The sequence below is a fragment of the Apium graveolens genome, chromosome 8 (assembly GCF_009905375.1).
Source record: "Apium graveolens cultivar Ventura chromosome 8, ASM990537v1, whole genome shotgun sequence".
NCBI lineage: Eukaryota > Viridiplantae > Streptophyta > Magnoliopsida > Apiales > Apiaceae > Apium > Apium graveolens.
Window position 1 is genome coordinate 4,081,938 of NC_133654.1, and position 22,682 is coordinate 4,104,619.

General features: G+C 29.4%; 1 protein-coding gene across 3 annotated transcripts; it reads right to left on the reverse strand.

Moving 5' to 3' along the window:
* Positions 1 to 570: 570 nt before the first annotated feature.
* On the reverse strand, positions 571 to 16,388 carry LOC141679133 (putative nucleoredoxin 1). 3 transcript variants are annotated; one of them, XM_074485624.1, is made up of 9 exons: positions 16,252 to 16,388; positions 15,074 to 15,191; positions 14,590 to 14,807; positions 12,721 to 12,778; positions 12,467 to 12,538; positions 9,365 to 9,513; positions 4,062 to 4,610; positions 3,395 to 3,925; positions 571 to 1,566 (listed from the first exon to the last, which is right to left on the reverse strand). In XM_074485624.1, the coding sequence occupies exons 1-9, from the start codon at positions 16,303 to 16,305 to the stop codon at positions 1,003 to 1,005; spliced, it is 2,313 nt and encodes a 770-aa protein (XP_074341725.1). In that variant the 5' UTR covers positions 16,306 to 16,388; the 3' UTR covers positions 571 to 1,002. The 3 variants fall into 3 exon arrangements, with proteins under 3 accessions (XP_074341725.1, XP_074341722.1, XP_074341724.1); XM_074485621.1 differs by having other exon boundaries at positions 12,721 to 12,838; XM_074485623.1 differs by lacking the exon at positions 16,252 to 16,388 and adding an exon at positions 15,769 to 15,896 and having other exon boundaries at positions 12,721 to 12,838.
* Positions 16,389 to 22,682: the final 6,294 nt, after the last annotated feature.

Here is a 22,682-nt window from a genome sequence, read left to right on the forward strand (position 1 = left end):
GGCATATAAAATGAAAAGGGTGATTTACTATTTGCTCCCTTAAGTTTGGCAAAAGGACATTTTGGTGCTCAAACTTTGAAACTATATATTACTTCCAAACTAGGGGTCTTGGACACAGGGGCAGACCATTTAAGTGTCAAATCCTTAATTTCATAAAAAATAGGATTCATGATTATGCATCCGAAATTGGATGAAATTGGATGAGTGCGGAAATTCGGCATATAACCTTTACATTTGTGAAAGATAGGCAGTCAAAAACATACGATTTTTATCAATGAAAAAAGAAAGCATGACACATCTTCAAAACACAAAAAATACTATGTTAAATTGTTTATAAGGATATGTATAGGGTCATTTCGGGGTCGAGTATTACTATCCCCGTCCATGATCCCGAACACACTTTGAATCGTAAATGGAGATTCTTTTCATTATCAATCCCCCTCTTTCGATGAGAATGCAGGTAATAATTAAAAATAATAATGTTATATTTTTTAAATAAGAAACAATCTACTAATTCGTAATATATAAAAATATTGATAATATCTCATATTTTTAATATATTATATATATCTCACAAATAAAATGATGTCACATATTATTCACTTGGGATCTTTGTCGAGATATGTAACAGCGTTCTGAAATACTTGTAATCATCTAGTTGAGATAGAGGCTTGTGCCACAATATAAATACTCCCTCCGTCCCAATTTATCTGTCTTGTTTGACTTTTGATGGTCAAATTGACTCAACTTTGACCGTAAATGAAAATTTATTCTTTCATTATTTTAAAAAATTAAAATATACATATAAAAGTAGATTAAATATACTTTTTAATGATATAAATTTTATAAGTATTTTCGATATCATACCATGTGAAATTTTCGGTCAAAGTTGAGTCAATTTGACCGTAAAAAGTCAAACAAAACAGATAAATTGGGACGGAGGGAGTACATACTATCAGTTTAAAAACTTCGTAAACAGCAAATGTTTCTTGCAAAACCTGTTTAATATTCTCCCCTTCGGTAAATGATCTTCTCAGACCAGTGGTAGTAGTACCAGTGGAATCTAGAGTTTAAGTCATCCATATACTCCTCCTCCATATCACCAGCATGAAAAGGAAACTCTGTCTCATCGAAAAAAGGCTCATATGTTTTCCAAACAATTCGTCCATCACGATCGAAAGCAACAAGTGAACTACGTTTAGACCGTCCTTCATCGGAACAACGATATAAATTAAAAAAACTACGTTCCAACTCCTTTGGAAGTGAGTAACCTTTTCTATAATAATGCACCAACCATGGTAGATTAAAGTAATAGGGCAAAAATGAATACATGTCTGGCTTCTCCGTGGATGATGAATCTTTAATGTAGATCACTTCAAATTCATCACATGTGCCCTTCATCTTCAGATATAGATCCTTTAGCCTCAAAAGTTGATTCCAGTGGGAGATTAGGCGAAACTCATTCATATCAAAATATATAAAGAGTCTCTTCCCAGCAAACTGAGACAACGGAATCTGTAAACTGGGACTAATATGTCCGAGAAGCATACAAATTTTTGAATGAACCTGCATCAGATATTACACTCAGTACTGAACATACTGTAGAATTAAAAATACCGAAGAGAACATAAAAACAAGTACTAATATTATTTCTCTCAAAATGAAACTGATTACATAAAGTTATATATAACCTATCACATACTACGTACATCTAGGAATAACACTCCTACAAATACTCAATGACTCCAACTTGCCCTACAAATACTCAAACAGACTATGAAATTCCACGACTACAAACTGGGTGCTGCATTTTACTTAAAACAAAGAATAAGCTTAGATTAAAATAACAACACATTTATTTAAAATTAAAACAAAATCTAAATAATAAATTTTAAGATTAATTTCCAACAATCACCCCCTTCATCTTAAACTTATGAAACACTTCTCTTCTTCATCTTTGTGATGCACTTCTCATCACCTTCTCTTCATTTTGTGATGCACTTCTCACCACTATCAAGTTTGATGCACTTCTCATCAAAAACAATTTTGGAGGGTGCACATAATCACCCATACTTCTAAAATAAAATTTCTTTCACGGCCACTTGTGCCATAATATCTTTCTCATTATTTTCACCGCTCATGTTCCTCGATTTTTTTTCTTACTTCTCTTTCTTTTTCCCATGCTTCTCTATCAAGAATGCTTTCATCTTGATACCTCATTCAATATAGATGGAGATTTTTTTTTTGATGCCATTTTAAATCACAGATAAATACTTAACATATATATATAAATGTATGTATCACAAGCCCTAGATCATGAAGCTCTGATACCAAATGTAGAATTAAAAATACCTAAACATACATTTGTATGTTTAAGATGAAGAGAACATAAAAACAAGTACTAATATTATTTCTCTCAAAATGAAACTGATTACATAAAGTGATATATAACCTATCACATACTACGTACATCTAGGAATAACACTCCTAAAAATACTCCATGACTCTAACCTGCCCTACAAATACTCAAACATATTATGACTTCTTCTAGCTGACAAACGACTACAAACTGGGTGCTGCATTTTACTTAAAACAAAGAATAAGCTTTAGATTAAAATAACAACACATTTATTTAAAATTAAAACAAAATCTAAATAATAAATTTTAAGATTAATTTCCAATACATACATTGTTTAAAGTAGAATACAAGATGTTATTTGCATCCTAACTAGGTAGTAACTACAGCTACTTTTTGGGGGCTTACAAGGACATGTATTCTACTTTAGCAAAAATGAAGGTGAAACTTCATTAAAGTAGGCACTTAAAAATGAAAAGGCTGATTTACTATTTGCATGCCTTAAGTTTGGACGAAAGATATTTTGGTACTCAAACTTTGAAATTACATTTTACTAACTAAACTTTTGGGAGCACTTCATACTGTCCCCTTTTGACCACATTCAGTCGATCCTCAACATCAATATCATTATGTAAGCCCTCGTACAAATCAGTATGCATAAACAAATGAAAGTTAGTGGATATTTATTACAGCTGAGGCATCCTAACAGACCGGTAGACTTGAACCTTGTATAATTATTTTATAATTTTAAGTTTATCAAATACAGAGTAAAGTGCACTTTGTGTACTTTACAAATCAGTCAGATCCATATCCACATTATCCGTATGACAGCCCTAATAACAAGTAGTAGTAGTTTTAGAAGTCTACTGGTCTGACAGTGAAAATGCAAGTACTAAAAGTGCACTTTACTCTAAAATAGATTACCAAAAGAACTAACTTGTAACCTATGTTTTTCTTAGAGGATCCAAGAGCATCTCTAGCTTTAAATTCATATTTTTCTCTTTTTCTAAGATTAAAAGGATTGTAGAAAGAACTCACTTGCAACTCATATTTTTTTACTCTGAAAACAGTGTTTGGATCCCAGAGCATCTCCAGCTTCAATTCCTTTGCCATTTTAGTCTCTAACTGCGCAACTTTCTTCCGGGTGAATGGATATGCAAAAGTTCCAAATTCCTCCAAGATATCAGCACCACATGGATCGACAAATTCTCCATTAGGCCCAAAAATAACAAGCGTAGGAACTTGGGGCCCCCCAGACAAGTCATCCGGGTAATGGAAAATTCGTTTCAACTTCTTATGATTTGAATCTTTAAATGGGAGGGCCAACCATGGCATAGTTTTAAATGTTTTCCAGAATGATTCTTCATTAGTACGATAGAGAGTAGCACTAGTATCATAAAGGTAAAGGAATACAACCTCAAAATTTTCCTTTTTCTCTGCCATCTCCTTATAAGCAGTCTTAAGTTGTTCTGTGATCCCTGCACACCTATAATTAGTTAAGCCATCTTCATAGAATTCTTCATAGAAATAAAGGGCTACCACCTTATCTTTGAGGGTGTGAATAGGTACCTGTCATTACAAGTGAACAACTAAATATAACAATCTGAATCTAATAACTTACATAAATATGTGAGCAAAATGAACTAATTATAATAATTTATTTATGGAATTATCATAATCATACATGCCGTAGAAATTATCTTACCCTGTCCCCTTTATTTGAGATGACGTAATCACGTTTAGGAGAGCCAAGGAGTAATTCTAGAGAGGGTTGCTCAGCAACTGCATCGTCTTCATGATTCAGGAATTCTATCCTTTTGTCGGTGAATGGATAACCTGGAGAACCATATTCTCCAAAAAACACGCAAGCATCACGTTTTAAAACCATGCCTTCCGAATCAAAGGAAACCGAGGAGGTTCCAAGCAGTTCCCCTCCATTGACGCCACAGACACTCAATTTTCTTGCTATAAGTTGTCGAGATGCTTTATCTGAGAATGGTATTGCAGTCCATGGCATTCCAGCAAATATGGATTCAAAATTCTTCTGAAGGTCTCCTTGAGAAACAAGAAATGACTCGGCAGAAAGATCATCAACGGCGATAAAAATGACTTCAAAGTCATTGTTAGGCAGTAAATCATTATATATGTCAATCAAGAATGTTGTCGTCTCTTTCCCCCATGGAAAAATGCCGTCAAGATACACCGGCACAAAATATAGAAGTATCGCCTTTCCTACCAACTCTTCAGCTTTTACCTGCATAATATTGGGTATCTAGTCAGCAAGGAAAAGACAGTGTAACCTTTGAACCACATATATACCATTTTGGTCCTTAAAGTCAACTTGCAATTCTTGAATATTAGTAGACATTACTAACTTGATATTAGTAGAACTTCTCAGGTATGAAAATGAATATTTATATGTAGATGCACACAAAGGAATTGGCTTCAAGTGTCAGATACTATTCTTAATTGTCACCCCACATATTAAATTTATATAAATGATACACTATAGGCCTAAGGTCATAGTTATCAATATAATCCAAGTTGAAAACTGTAATAGTAATTGGACATTCTTCCACCTACAAAGGGGTGAGATATGGGCTCTACTGAGGTATTGGAAGTGCCAAGCTAGAAAACAGGGATTCTTCCCTGGGATGAAGAACTATGTATCCCGTACGTACTCAGTGCGGGGGTGCGCGGGGGTGCGTACGGGATACGCCACGTGGCGTGTCGGAGCGTTTATGGGTGAGGGTGCTTAGGGGTGTGGGAAAGGGGGTGCGGTAGTGGCATCTTTTGTAAATAATCAACAGTTGACTTAAGTCAAAGACAAATAAAAACTTAAAAACGTAACACTATCCAGCAGCCCGTTGTTACCCTAATTTATAGATACGAGAGCGGCGACATCTGCGGCCTTCTTCAAGCTTCAATCAACTACTTCAACCTTCTCCGATCAGCATCTCTAGCGATCTCCGGTCATCTTTTCCGGTGAGATAGCTACTTGACGGGGCTGAAGAACTTGAGATAGCTACTCTTTCTCTCGATGAGCCGGAGATGGAAGCTATGATTATTCAAGAAGATTAAATCACTTTTGTTTTTCTTGTTATTTTATGTATTGTATTTTGGGTTTTAGGGGCTAAAGATGATGAATAATTTCATATTTTGGACTATATATAATATATTTAATATTATAATATATGCCGTATCCCCCCGCACCCAAATCCCTGTATTTTCAGATTTCCCGAATTGCCGTACCCCGTACCGCGCACTCGTGCTTCATAGGTGCCAAGGAACCTCAAAATAGACATAGTCGTGTCTTTAGAATAAAAAGGAGTGAATGGTCTCATGTCTCGTAGTTAGGGACTTCAGGGTGCACTACGCATGGCCAAAGTTGTACTCCCTCAGTCTCATCCAATTCTTTACATTGGGGGACGGGAGCTCGGCATGCACTTTAAATATCTTACAAAAGGTAGTTGCCTAATTTTTCTAATTTTTTTTCTTCTAAAAAATATAGTGTTCAAATTTTAAGACAAAAAAATTATAATTTAATTACGGAACTATACTTTATAATAGCCTTAACATACGTGTCAATTCTATATTATTATATATAATTTCTTAAGTTTTCTATAAGAGTCCTACTTATATTAATAAATCAATTAGACTCCAACAAAAAATAAACATAAAATTACATAAATATTCTATTTGTCATTCACGTACAAATAGAATCTACTTGTTTCAAACTAATCTGTTGATAATAACCTATATTCAAGTTGTATCTATTATCATTTTATAATATAATTATAAATCTTTTTTACGTCTATACGATCATGGAATATAATATATCATTCTCATCCATATTTAAGTAATTTATATTTCAACTATTTTGGTTATCATTATATATTTTTCTACAAAGAATATATATTAAAAAACATTATTAAATCATATAAATTTTTTATTTTTAATGAAGAATCAATTTTCTTTCGTAATTTATTGTAAATTCCTTAATTACGTAGAAATTAAGTTTTTGATGGTCCATGCGTTAAAGGGCAATAAGCGGGCAGATGTGTTAAAGATTTATTAAAGGATTTAAATTAGCGATCACTTTTTTGGACAGAAAACAGGAGATTAATGTAACTGCGCAAGGTAGAAGTCGCAAGTCACGGATCAGATTTGGGTCTTGATCTTTTTGTGAATGTACAAATTCAACAACACGGATTTCATTGCACATTTTATAAACTATTATAAGAACAATTTCAACTATCAACAATCTATATACATTTTATTAATTAATTCAGTCTCACCTCATCTTCCCCCATCTTAGCTCATACAATAACTTTTTCTATCCATAAATCATTAGGGCCTGCCTATTCTCCTCTTTTTTCATTTATCAATTTAACCTATCTTTCATACTTCGTGTTTAACTATTATTATATTATTTCTTATCCAATATTTACTCTACATATTACTCTTTTTAACAATTAATAATTCTCTCCCAAATTTTTGACTCGTCTTACTTTTTATTATTCTACAATCATTATTTTTTGACTTGCATTATTTACAATTCAAATATTACTTGCATGTTTTCATAATTTATTAAAAATATATTTGAAGCATAATATATAATTACGCCAGCTTTCCCAAAAATATCCTATTACAAAATATATTTCGAGATATAAAAGTAATCATTTGTAATTGTTCTTATTACTTCCATTAATACACAAAACTAAATATTTTATAGTTATAGTTATAATGTTATATTACATACTACATAATTTTTATGATATTTTAATTATAGATACAATTAACTATTCATATACAACCTTATATTGATAATCTATAACTAATTCACAGTTTGCATCCCATGTATTAGGCCCAATCTAAGTTTAGGTTCAATACTTTAAACTTAAACAGTTTGAACCAAAAAACGTTGTCAATCAGCATCCCGTTGGTGTTTTTGACATTAAATCGGACGTTAACGTTTAATTGTCGGAGGGGTATTTACTTTGCTCGAATCACACTTTAGCTCTATAATTAATATTAATTTAATTTTATAATGATTACTATTAGTTTTTTTAAAATACATATTATCAAAGAACAATCAATATCTATTATTTATTATGTTTACTTTTGATTTTTAAAATTGGACCATTAGTTAATTTTGACTAGTATACATAAAGTTTTGACGACAATTATAATCCAAATGGAACCGGACTGGACACAGAAAGAGCAGAAAATAGATTAAGAATTTTATAACAATAATTTTATTCTATTTAGAAAATCTACTTAAATTTGCTTGAAACCATAAAAGCATAAATTATATGTTGTATTTAAGTACTACACAGATAGATATCATAATTTATTATATAATCGTGACAGTTTAATTTTTTTTGGAACAACAGGATCTAATGATCCTTATTTATCCCCAATACGCTTATTATATATAGGATATAATTATTTACTCTTTATCCAACTATATATTATTCTTTGACTTGCTAATAAAATAAGTATTACTTTGTGTAATTATATTACTATGTTTATTACCATATTTAGTCTATTTAAAAATATGTAATAAATATTATAAAATGTTAGTTATTATGTCAGATATACATAATACTCATACATTATTGGCTAAGAAGCATGATTGCGAGTGGGGATGATGGGTGCATGATACAAGGATCCAAAGATTCGGAAATTTAAAATATACGGGATTCGAATGCGTGGAAATTCAACAAATATTAAAAATTAAAAAATATATATTATTACACATAATTAATATGCAAAACCAAAAAGTAGCATTCAAATAAAACCAAATAATATAATACACATATTCATCACACTTGGGAAATAAAATACATAATATTAAAATCCATTGATTATTTTGATTAACATTAGTCCACAAGTCGACATATAATAACTAAATATCGAAGTAATTAAGATTAATTTCCTATTAATCAAAGTCAAATAAAAAGTCAATGGTCCATAACACAATATATAAATATGTATACGGATATACTGATATGCAGCCGCTTATTACTTACTATCATTAACCACAAACACATACACGAGAAACACATCTAAATACACATACAAGACAATATGACACACACATACATACACGCTACATGAACGAGATGAACACCGGCTCTCTCTTTTACGATCTATACGTTAGTGTGTGTCAAATCAAACCGATTCCTGAAAAACCTTTTTGGCCATCTACAAATGGGTAATCACAAATGCTTAAAGACTAGGTGAGTTACTGAAATAATTTTTTTTTGTTTATTAACTACAAAACCATACATTCACACGGTTATTACAAAAGGATTGCTCTGTATAAATATATATTCACATTTTATATTATCTATCTACAGTTTAACTAATCACAAATACATTCTTTATAACTTCTATAAAAGAATCTTCATATAGTATGTAATTTATTTAGTTTTGAAAAGATTACACAATTTTTTTATAGATTAGTATCGTAACTATTATCTATAATTTGAGAATCGACTGGACTTTTGATTCTATAATTAGAATAGGGTTATTGCTAAAAATATTGAAGGAGTTGTCATGAAAGTGATTGTATACATAAGGTATGTTTCACTAAATGGAATTTTCACCATTCTTTCTACTCGCAACATTTAGGCATGCCTGCTTTACTTTCTTCCACCTAGTATAGATCTCCATTATTTCCATTGCATTTCACAAAAGATGCTAACCAATATTTAGATGCATCACATTATTAGGACATGAAATAAAACTACAGTGACATTCTGAAACTTAGCAAGACAATACAGAATCACAAAAAAGAAAATGTGATATCGAAGAACGGGGTCTTGACCAAGAGGTATTTCCTCTCGGTGTTTCATGAGGTTAATTTCCATCTGTATAACAAAATATGGGAGTGAGTGGTGACAGTAAAGATGGTCTGTCCGATCTCTAAATGATTTAAAAATCATTCAATAAAGTAAATAAAAAGATATGAGGGAACAATTCCGTATTAAGAGTACATACCTTTTGGCCATTGTTTTTGACAAGATAATCCCTCTTTTCAGTAAAAAGAAGGTTCCGCAAGTTAATATGATCTCCCTCCTTGATTTCTGTAAGCTCAACATCATCCTCCAGTGTCTCCAAGGCCATCCCCTTTTTAACATAACTCGTTCCTGGGCATGAATAGATTAATTTCAGATGCTATTTTTCTTTTTTCCTTTACTTTGTAGATCCTATTCTTAGGCTGTTCTGTTGATTTACATGTCTAAAATTGACTAATTTCAATCTCTACAAGTCTTGCCAAAAGTATTAATCAACTGCACCTATTTCAGGACTAACCAACAACACACTCCAAAGTGGAAGCTGTTAATTTAAACAAGTTACTTCTGCTTTGTTGGTTATTACGGTCTTAAAGAGTAGAAGCAACTCTATAATGTAAAATGAGTTACCTATATATGTTACAAAGCAAACCTGACTAATAAGCTTAAAAATTTTCTGTCTCTGGGGTAGCTACAACTTCAATCAACCAAGACAAATGATCAAGAAATTACACTATAACAATCTTGGTCGAATTAAATCATCAAATACAAGCTTCTGAGCCTAAAAAAATATAAAACTTGACCCCTACTTCTGATGTTTAGGTAATATGTACAATCTGTACAATACATATATGATTTTCATACTTTCGCATTAACAGATTCTTACCATTCTATATGTGCAGTGCTATATAATAGTCATACGCCAAATCATAATTATTTCATGCATAATACTGATTCACCTAACAAGCCCACCGTCCTCAACTGCCATATATTTTATCAAATACGGAGGCGGAAATACTTGATTAGGTTTGTCACCAATTCTACTGAAACTAGAACTAACCGTGTAAATATCTTATTTGGAACCTACAGAAAGTATTTGCAATACTCACTTGGTGGACTAGTTTTATATTGTCATTTGTCCGACTACTTAATATGTCATTTTTTCGAAAAGAAAGTTCCCAAATGATCCCCAATACTTACTATAACAATTATATTAAGAAAATGACATGATTATGCTTTATTTTTTAGTGTAAAAGCACATGGATAGCGATTGTACTCCCTGTTATATGATTACTACTTATTGCAATATTTATTTCATATTCTTTAATAATAACATTTAATTATCAAACCCCCCCCCCCACCTCCCAACAATGTTGTGTGGCGTCAGTGGGCTATATAAATGCTGTAAATGTAGCTAACTGTGCCATATGAGGCATTACATATGTCCTTCATAGTGATCATTGAGTTTGTTCATTGTTTAAGGTATTAGTGACTTTTGTTATTTAAATCGCCTTAGACTTTAGGATTACCCAAGTTGTTGCATTTAGGCCTGTGTACTTGGGCTTATCTCGGAATTCGGGATTTGACCCGATTTTCAATAAAAACCCGGGATCTTCCCCGGTTGTCAAAAAAGATGTACCGAAAAATATAGGAACAAGAAATATCAGTTCATACCTCTTGTTCTATAAATTAGATATTTTGATAACATGACCAGATAATTCAAAACTACGTTGACATTTCACATGGATGTATTAATACAATTTCAAATAATTAAATCTAATAACAAATAAAAGAACAACATATATAGTATGCAACTAATATAAAAAAGACCGAAATTAATTTAAACTAGAGCTCAGTAGATGGCTGATAGTTGAAGTTTAACCAAGCTTTTGTGTATAAAATCAGCTTTGCTTCATTGAGAAATTAATAGATGTCAAACAATCCTAAGCATCCAATTCCTTTTCTTCAATTCATTAAAGTCATTCACTTGTTATCATATTAGAAACATGTTTGTTATGTGATATTATAATAAGATATTACTGTAGAAAATGTTACAAATCTTCAGATTTATCAAAAAATCGTAATCTTCATGTAATGAAGATTACAACAATTAAATTTAAGTTCCTAAAATCAACTAAAATACTAGTTCAAATTATTAATGCTTTATGGTAGTTTCTAATATGTCAAATATAATAAAATATATTCAATCATAATTACACCTGAATCTGAGTAATAATTAGTAACAACTAACATAATGATTTTCTACTCCGCATCAGATAATGTAAGAGATTTCATGCTTCCTTCCTAAAATAGGTTGCTGCCTGGAGGTGATTGTGATTATTTAGTCTAGTAGCATTAGACTACTAGAGATGTCATTTATCCCTAACTTTATGTGATGGCATATTGCAATTTACTAGAAAATGCTTACACAAATTAGTAGTATAGGACATCCTAATAATCTCTAGCAACTGGACACAACATACCTTCGTTAATTCATTGTCATTTTGCAAAAGTTAAATTAACTAGAATATGAGTATAGAAAATTAGTGTTATCGGACATTTAACAATCTCTAGCAAACTGACAAGACAGGGCTTCGTTAATTTATTGTTTGCAGAATTTTCCTCATTTTTTAATGATTTGTTTTATTTTAATACAGGATTAGCCTTTCTAACTAATAGTTACTTGTAACCTGTATAACTTGCATTGTCTCGTTCAACATAAGTTAAATTGGACAAAGAAGTCTAACTTCCTAGATATATGTAGTTACACTAAACCATGGGAACTTGGTTACCTTACTCCCACATGGTCACCACAAGTTCATAAATGATCCAATTATACAAATTTAATGATACACTTTTTTGTTACCTAGTAGTGAACCAAACACATACAATATATCTTCTTATGAACTAGGTGAAATATCAAGTTACTTTAACGAACTACGAAGTTGGCAAAACAAACAATAGTGTAATATATATATATATATATATCCAAAACGCCAACCCACTAGAAGCACAAAGACAATCCAAAAGTCCACATGCTTCAATGCACAGACAATAGCAGATTTGAAATGAAAGGTGTTGCATAACTTATTAATTTACGCGATTCTACATAATCACGTGTATCTAAACATTATCAGATATGCTACTCATATACAAATATTAGAATTCATATAATCTCATAACAGACAAACTTTCAAATTTCAAAAATAATCATAATTTCTTATAGTCGCCCCTGTATAACATCTTTATTGTATAACAAATATACTTCATAATTTCTGTTAATGTCATATCAGTAAGTAAATAATACCTTTAGACTCCGACGTCCAATTGCTTCCTTTTGGGGTTTCAATCCCGTTTTGAGAATAGAGACTTTCATGTTCTGTGCAGAAACATTATGTGGTAAGGTATACTTCGGGAACAACTGATTACACAATGCCACTAGGATACTCAAATAAATTCACTTCTTTCATGCATGCCTTCAATGTAAAAATGCCTCCAAAACAATATTTTTGAAAACAGAATAAAGTACTACCATACACAATTTCAAAACTAACTTCTTACCACTTTGAGCCCCGCCTAAAGTTGAGTATCCCCTTACAAACCCTAATCCGCCATCAATCTGCCCATTCAACGCATCTATAGATTCAGTTACAATGTCATCTTTACCAGAAAATACAATCTGCACATAATACCATATAATCCACACATACTAGTCATTTGTAATTACTAAATAAAAGGAAAAATGTAACACGTCAAAAAATTAAAAAGAGGGTCAGCCTAGAAACAGTATCCAATAGGTAAACGTTATTATATTATCACTCTATATCTAATATCTCACATATGTGCAGTAATTGCTCAGATTATCCAGGCCTAATTTCAGAATTAGAGTTTATAATATATGATAAAAAGAGATGGTTGAATGGCTGCATGAACATCTATGAGTTTGGAATGAACTGAAGCAAAGGAAAGGGACAAACTATATGTTTCAATACTAGTAGTACAGAAAAGAGATAGGACCTATAAATTTAAATTTCCCTTCCATAATTTATCCGCCAATTCGCTTTAGGTCTGTGTGCTTCTGGTGAAACCAGGCCCAGAAGCTAGAAGCCTAAGTGTACATATATTTTCAAGTTATATACAGGGGGGTATAAATGAGTTTTCTCTTTAAAATAAACCCCTCTTAAGGATAATTAAACTGGCGGAACAGTTTGTTCAAAGCATGTACACTCATATAATTTGAATGGAATTCTGTTATGTTGTCTTGGTGATTTGCCGTGAAAATTTTGTACTTATTTCAAGATAACACACATATACTTACATGTTCATGTATGTCCAGATATAAATAATTGGTTTTTATTTTTTTATTATACACTTGTAAACCCAACTATCTTTTATGAAGTAATTGATTTTATATATTTTTTTAAGATTCAACTCCTAAAAACTTCTTTCTAAACAAAATTCAATCATGTTTCATACATTATCTCAGATACATTTTTTATTATAATCTAGCCAAATTATTTGCATCAAGCCAGAGTCTGATAAGCCTGTTATCATGTTTAGTGAACTTATATAATACATAAGACACAAATTTTATAATCTTCAAATAAATTTATATAATTATCTGAATCCAAATTTTGAGTTTACCCTTTTGACCCAAGTTCCGTAATTTTAAAAACCAATATAATTTGCCTAAGAGAAAAATTGTTCCTAGGATGACATCGGGAACTTACATGAGGTTAAAAGCATGTTGCATACAACTATATGGGGGTATATTTATAAATTCACTAATGACATATATATTCTTGCATATTTATACTCACATATCCTTGAGTAATTCCCCGAAGTCACCCTCAGCTGAGAGCATTCGACCTTGGTGGTTATAGCCTATAGGATGGAAGAACTAGAGGGTCTCCAGATGGCAAATTGTTGTTTTTAAGATAAACGGAGCAGTGAAGCACGTGGTTGATGAAATGGCAAGGCCCTGTGGAAGTAGTGTGTCATATAGGTGAAGACAGGCACGTTACTTTACTGGTTTTAGACTTTTAGTGCACAGTAATTTTAAGTTTTATACCATTTCAGCCCTCGTTTAATTGGTTGTACACATATTTATCATTAAATCCCACCTTCTGACCTTTTTGAAAGTATAAGAATCATAGAAAGTACAAGAATGTTTTAACATCAAACACAACATATAAATAACTATCAGAAACCATACACAGGATCAGAGGTGACATTTGCTACATTTCACCCTCCCTAGCCCCTACCCTCCTTCCCAGGGCTAATATGAGTCGCCGGAATGATTTTCTATTGACATTCTTCAAACAAGTAATCATCTATGTTTATTTTTTTGCAATTGAAAAGATGACAACACACAATATTAGAGGTATCACTCTATTATAATTAACAAATTTAACAAACAGTAGAACATACCTTCTGGTCATAACTGTATTTAACAAGATAGCCCTTGTTTTCAGCTGGTAAATTAATCATAGTTCCTTGTTTCATGTTTGTAACCTCTGCCATATTTGTCTTCTGTCTCCCGATCTCTATCACTGTTTTGGCGATATTCATCCTTGACATTAATGGATTAAATTTAGATCGTCCTATTCCTTCATCCTTTATATTGCAGATCCTACTCAACGGAGTTTCTGTAGATATATATGCAAACACTCGATCAGTTTTAATCTTTACAAGACTTTCCAAACATACTTATTAACTAAACATAAAGGATGATGATGTAATGAGCCTTAACGATAAATTAAAAATGGTGTCTTCCTAATCTTTCAATAGCTGTAAAAATTTAATCTTCAGTATCTATAGATTAAAGATTATAATATGACACCGAATACTAGCAAACAATGAAAATGCAAAACTCGCTGAATAACTACTCAAAATATCATCCGACAAATTTTACCTCTTCTTTGATTCACTTTACTGCATAGCTGCGAGAAATTGGTAGCACCACAAGCCTTTACTATGCTTGAATACCCTAAACCCAATCCACCATTCAAAAATCCAATTTTTCTGCCCATCTGAAAACACAATCATTATCACTAATTGAGCTCAACCCAGGTGAATTAAGCAACAGAAATTGAAAAGTAAAGAATTTAATCCATAAGAAGAAAAAGAATTCGAGGAAACAAGTAACATAATTAAGCAATTCACCTCAAAGGTACAATCTTTTCTTTCTCTCTTCGCCTCAAAACCCTAATTTTACCCCTAATTCATCAATTTAATCCCCCCCTTATATATTTGTTTCATACTGGTATATAAACAAGATGACCATATAATGGCTATAACCCACACTCTGCATCCAAACGGAGAAGCATATTCAACTATACACATAGCTACAACATCTTTTCAGTGTTGTAGCTTTGGGAAGTTGATGTTTCCCCTTTTCATACCAACACAAAGAACATAAGTACAATGTTCCTCAAATCATTACAGCACATAGATACAAGTTATTTATCGAGTTAATGAGATAAACGTGCTGTTTAAGGAATATTTACAGTTAAATAAAAAAGTCAAGACATAGAAAAACAAGAACTTGTGTAGAAGTATTAGAATAATAATATAACAAGGCTGTTTAAGACATAAATATAAGCTCACCATCATTTGAGTCCACGAAGCAGAAGGTCAAAAAAAATGTGAAAAGCACAACTAGTAGCTGAAATATCACAGATGGGCTAGTTCTTGAAAATGCCATTTTTAAAAAGATGAGATTTTTAAAGCAAACATTTAACTTCAATGCACATTTGAGGGTTCATGTTTATATGTACGTTGTATGTGTATAAAATCTTGAAATCATCTTAACACGGACCTAAAAAAACACCCAAAACTTTTGTACTACTGAACTAAGTAGTACAACTGTTGCACATATATAAACAGTATGTATATAAAAAGTTCCCCAAAATCGAAATTAGGTGTAAATATGTAGACAAGATTCAAAGATTCGTTTATGTGAAGCATACCAAATGGACCGAGACAAAAAAAAACAATCCATAAACTGATAAACAACAAGAAGCCTTCAAGTGTACAGTTTGTATCAATTGGAGCATACCAAATTTCTTTTATGTGAAACCCTAATCGTACCTGATTAAGGAAGAAACTTGAAGTTGCTCTGAGGATTATGAATTGATTGTACATACACCCTTGTCTAGTTGTCTTCAAAGATGGATTCAATTCAATTGTAGAGGTCGAGGTCGCTTGTATTTGTAATTGTATGTATATCTTGAGTTTTTGATTGTATAATAATAAACTTGATTTATTTATTAATTTTAATGGGCGAGAAACGTTTTTGTTTTAGTTTACTAGTGCCTATTTGTGTTGGACACGTTTGTCAATGCACATTTTTTTTGTTAAATATCAATGCACACTTTTAATTGTTAATATATTTAATTTCGTATTAATATTAAATATAAAAATTTCACTGTATTAAAGTACTCATAAATACGAATCCAACGAGATCACTCGTGACTATATTTGATCTTATAGATTAGACGTAAATTATAGTCAATCGCTTAACATTAATAGTGTCCGAAGTCAATATAGGAAATATATTACGGGATGGAGGGAGCAACTTAAATTGAATTAGGCTTACACTAATCTGAGGCCCAAAAATCATATATATATATATATATATTAATAATTTAACGAGCTGACCGAATTCGGTTCGGGTTCGAGTTCGGTTCGGTTAGTTCGCGAACAACTCGCGTTCGGTTCGAAATTAACCGAACTCGAGTTCGGACAGAGAAATGCGTTCGACAATATTAACGAACATTGTTCGGTTCGTAATATTTTTGTTCGTGTTCGTAAAATGTTCGTCCGAGTTCGTCCGAGTTCGGTTCATTTACAACCCTAATTAATTTCAGAGCTTTGATCTCAAAAGTACAATCTTTACATATACTCAATGTAATTTATTGAATTTTCTTGAATGTAATTTAATTTTCGTGATTTGTTACCCACAAAAACACTGAAAAAGAAATTACATGGGCATAAAGAAATCTATCTATCATATACTTACTAGTTTGGTTAACCCTCATTTTGATTATCTTTTTTCATCACGATTGACGGATTTTCTTTATCAATAATCAGAATCGTTAAATTCAAATAATAAAAAACCACACTTCATAAGTTTTAAGGTTCGAATCCGGCAACAACAAACATTTATATTATTATTTATAAAAATACATATAAGTTCTCAGGGTTTTTTTTTATCGTAGGTAACCCGCAGCCGCTACCCTTCGGGTGCGCACTGGGTAAACCCTACAGGCTCACGCAATAGCCTGCAAACCACTTGAACCAAGGTAAACCGCATTTAAGCGACAGGCTCTGACTCAGGAGGCATAATCATAAATTCTCCTCCCGTGGGATTCGAACCTGTGACCAAGAGGACAATTTTCCTCTCTTTAACCAACTGAGACAACCCTTGCGGGCGTCAGGTTTGAACCTTACTAACAACAAAAATTAATATTATTATTTATAAATAAGATCTCATCAATCATAAACTATTTATATTATTTTAGTTTAAATTGAAATTATGCACAATAAAATTATAATTATATAATTATAATTTAGTATTTTATTATTTATATAGAATTTAAATAAAATTATATAAAACAAAAGTAAAAATATATAAATATTAATTAAGACCCGTGCGATGCACGGGGCGGTCATGAAATATAATCCGGTTTAGTATAGCCCACTAGGCCGGGTTAGAATTTCATGAAATGATTTTTCGTGGATTCGAAGTTAACAAATTAGGAAATTGTTTGTGTTCAACTACATAAATCTATATTTATACTATACTATACCTAATATAATTCAATAGATTAATTTGGTTCAACGATTATTACCTAATTTTGGTTATTAAAGAAAATAAATGGGTAGTGTTATAAATTTCCAAAATTACTACATTGTTAAACTACCAGATATAGTTTACTTATACTACTAAACTACGATTACAACGTATTATATTAATAAAAAATAAATAAACTGTGTTTATTAAACCACTAGACAGAATCTACTTATTCTACTAAAGTTATCATATTATTTTTATTATAAATTTATAATTATTATATATTAACAAAAATATTTTAAAATTAGAATATGGCGGGATAAATAAATTTTTTAAATATTAATGGGAATCCGTGCATCGCACAGGATTTAAGCTAGTATTATATCTATATTATATTATAATAGCCGGAATAGAGATAATTTGGTTCAACGGTTTGGTTCAACGATAATTTCCTAATTTTGATTATTACAAAAATAGATAAATAGTGTTATATATCTAATAAACTACTAAATTATTAAACTACTACTAAATATAGTATACTTATCCTACTAAACTACGAATACAACTTATCCTATTATTAAAAGATATAAATAATAGTGTTACATATCTGCTAAACTACTAGAAATAGTCTATTTATTCTATTAAATTACGACCACATGTTATTCTATTATTTTTATTATAAATTTATAATCATTATATATTTATATAAATATTTTAAAAATATAATATAACTTTGATAAATAAAAATTTAAAATATTAATGGAAACCCGTGCATCGCACGGGATTTATGCTAGTATACTATAATAACCGAAATGGGGTATAATTTGTAGTTTGGTTTACCCCTCATTTTGGTTATTCTCTTTCATCATGAATGTCGGATCTTCTTCATTAAATAATCAAAACCGTTAGATCCAAATGCTAAAATAATACACTCCACAAGTTTTCAGGTTCGAATCCCGTCAACGACAAATATTTATATTATTATTTATAATGATATATATATATATATATATATATATGTTCTCAGGTTCGAATCACGTTAACAATAAACATTTATATTATTTATAAAAATGCATATAAGTTTTCAGGTTCGAATCTCAGTCACCAACAACAAACATTTATATACTATAATAATCGGAATGGGCATAATTTGTAATTTGGTTTACCCCTTATTTTGGTTATCGCTTTTCATCATGACTATCAGATCCTCTTCATCAAATAATCAGAACCGTTAGATCCAAATTCTAAAACAATACAACACTCCACAAGTTCTCAGGTTCGAATTCCGTAAACGACAAACATTTATATCATTATTAATAATGATATATATAAGTTCTCAAGTTCGAATCACGTTAACTACAAACATTTATATTATTTATAAAAATGTATATAAGTTTTTAGTTTCGAAGCTCAATCACCAACAACAAATATTTACATTATTATTTATGAATAAGATCTCATCAAACATATATTATTTATATCTAGCTTAAATTTACACAATCAATTTATAATTCTATAATCATTATTTACTATTTTAATTATTTATATAAAATTTAATAAAATAAAAATGAAAATACATAAATATTAATCAAGACTCGTGCATCGCACATGCTGTAAGCTATATATTATATCCTATATATAATGATATATAATTGGAGTAAGGGAGTTTAGCTGGTACGGTAAGATGGTATGGTCGTCATGGTCAACATTGTAAATTCCTAATATTTATCAACCGAGAAAAGAAACAAACAAACACCAAAAAATAAACGCCACCAAAAAATCATATATGTACTAGATTTGCAAAAAAATCCTAATACTTATCAACCTAAAAAAAGAAATACAAAAATCACAATAAACATTAAGTTGTAAAAAAAAAGTCACACCAAAATTCACCCAAAATTTTTTTATTTAAATTTTTTTAATATATAAAGTAGACAAACTAAATTAAAATTTACAATACTCTCCATTTGAAAATTTATAGAGTCAACAATATAAAATTTTAGTAAATTAAAAATTACAAAAAATATAAATTTCACGAGTAAAGCAAGTAAGTAAATAAATACAAATCAATAATAATGAAAATAATATTATCAACTTATTTATGATAATTCATAAATTATAATATTTTCTATCATTATCTTAATATTGTATTATATCCTATACATAATTGGCGTAAAGTACAAAAATAAAAATTTATTTGCATATGGTATAATAAATTTATTAAGTGAATATGTATAAATTTAATAATATTAAAATTAGAAAAATATGAAATTTTAAGTAAAACACAATACAACAACTAAAATAAAAAAAATTAATAAAATAAGTTTTAGCAACTAAATAGAGTTAGAGGTGCCATTTTATAATTTTTTCAAAAAATAAATTAATTTAATTCAATATTAAAAGTTCATATAAAATATTTATAAGATATCCCGTGCATTGCAAATAGATTTAAAAAAAAATTAAAGAAACAAACAAACAAATAAGAAGAACAAATACATAACAGAAAAACTTAAAAATGTACAAATAAGTTATATTAATTAATTAATACACCAAATATTATAACAAACAAACATTACATTAAAAAATAACTAAAAAGCAAAAAACAAATCAAAAAACATATTAGGTGTGAAAATAATATAAACAAAATTTTAAATATTTTATATACACAAGCGTCATTAAAATGAAAAATTAATAAAAAGGATAATTTATATAATAAAAATAGTATACATACTCTATAAAATAAGAATTCACGTTTAATTAGAAGTCACACCAAAATTCACCCAATTTTTTTTATTACAAAGTTTTTAATATGAAAAATTAGACAAAGTAAATTAAAATTTACAATATTCACCATCTGAAAATTATAGTCAAAAATATAAAATTTTAATAAATTAAAAATTACAAAAAACATAAATTTTATGAGTAAATTAAGTAAAGTAAATAAATCCAAATTAATACTAATAAAAATAATATTATCAACTTATTTATGATAATTATAAATTCTCATATTTTCTATCATTATCTTAATATTGTATTATATCATATACATAATCGGCGTAAAGTATAAAAATAAAAATTTAATTGTATATGGTATAATAAATTTATAGGTGAATATGTATAAATTTAATAATTTTAAAATTAGAAAGATGTAAAATTGTAAGCAAAAAATAAAATGAAAACTAAAATAAAAAATTTAATATTAATCAAATAAGTTTTAGCAACTAAATAGAGTGATAGATGTCATTTTATAATTTTTTTAAAAAATAAATTAATTTAATTCATTATTAAAAATTCATATAAAATATTTATAAGATATCCCGTGTAGGATAAAGCTAGTATACTATGATAACCGGAATGAGGTATAATTTGGTTCAACGGTTATTCCCTAATTTTGATTATTAAAATAAATAAATAAATAGAGTTATGTATCCGGTAAACTACTAAATTATTAAAATACTACACAAATAGTCTAGTTATCCTGCTAAACTACCATCATAACTTATATTATTATTAAAAAAATAAATAAATAGTGTTATATATACGCTAAACTACTAAATTGTTAAACTATATGTAGTATACTGATTATTATCACGGTTATCCTATATTTTTTAGTACAAATTTATAATTATTATAGATTTATATAAATATTTTAAAATTATAATATGACAGGATAAATAAAAAATTTAAATATTAACGGGAACCCGTGCATCACACGAGATTTAAGCTAATTGAAATAATTGACAAGACTTTACCTAAATTTTATTGGTAAACTCATCTCCACTGTTTCGTTTCGTGATTTGTCTAAAACTTATATTTACTAGCTTTATACGCGTGTGATGTACGGGCTATTTATAAATTATTAAAATTAGTATTTTAATTTTAATTTTATATATTTTAAATAATTTTATTTATCCTGAAATAATATTTTAACTAAATTTAACTTCAGTTAATTTTATAAATTAAAAATAATAATATATCTCATAATTTACGTATAATATTTTAGTGTATGATGTGGTTTCAATAATATTTTTTTATTTATTCTCATAGATCTATATATCTTTTAATTATTTTATTTTTCCTAAATTGTTATTATAATTAAATTTTTTTCATTAAAAACTCAATAAGTGTCTTGCCCATTCAAGGTTTTTTTAATGGAATATTTGTTTGTTGTAATATCTAATGTATTAATTAATTTAATTTATTTGTATATTTTTTATACTTTTTTGTTTATTTATTTGTTCTTTTGTTTTTACAGTTATTTGAAAAAAAAATCGGGTTTTATTTAAAATAATCGCATATCATAAATGATTAAAATTAGTTTTATTAAACAAACTGCATATTTATTTTTTGAATTTATTAGGTAAACTAATTTTTTAATTAGTTTTTTATTGTACTTTGAACTATGTACTTTTTGATGTATTAAATAATTGATGTAACTTATTTGTACATTTTTTTTATATTTTTGATAGTGATAAAATAAACCTTGACTTATAAGAAGTGATTATTCATGGATTGGGCTGTACACAAGGCCCGTTAAAGAGATGTATGACATTCAAACTAAGAAGGTGATAGGTCACACACATTGTAGAGGGGGTGAATACAGTGTAAAGTACAATCAAATCGAACTTTAATATCTTAAGTAACAGAAAACAAACTTTATTGAAACAATAAACTCTGTTACAGTATGAAACTGTTACCTCTCAGTGATGAACAAATATCACGAGAG

What these genes read in the sequence shown, in the direction of transcription:
- LOC141679133 (XM_074485621.1), bottom strand. Translation starts at nt 16,305, where the DNA reads ATGTACAATCAATTCATAATCCTCAGAGCAACTTCAAGTTTCTTCCTT. An exon ending in TAAAGTGAATCAAAGAAGAG is followed by an intron (nt 14,808 to 15,073) that starts GTAAAATTTGTC and finishes ATATATCTACAG; the next exon opens with AAACTCCGTTGAGTAGGATC. An exon ending in TTGGACGTCGGAGTCTAAAG is followed by an intron (nt 9,514 to 12,466) that starts GTATTATTTACT and finishes ATTCATGCCCAG; the next exon opens with GAACGAGTTATGTTAAAAAG.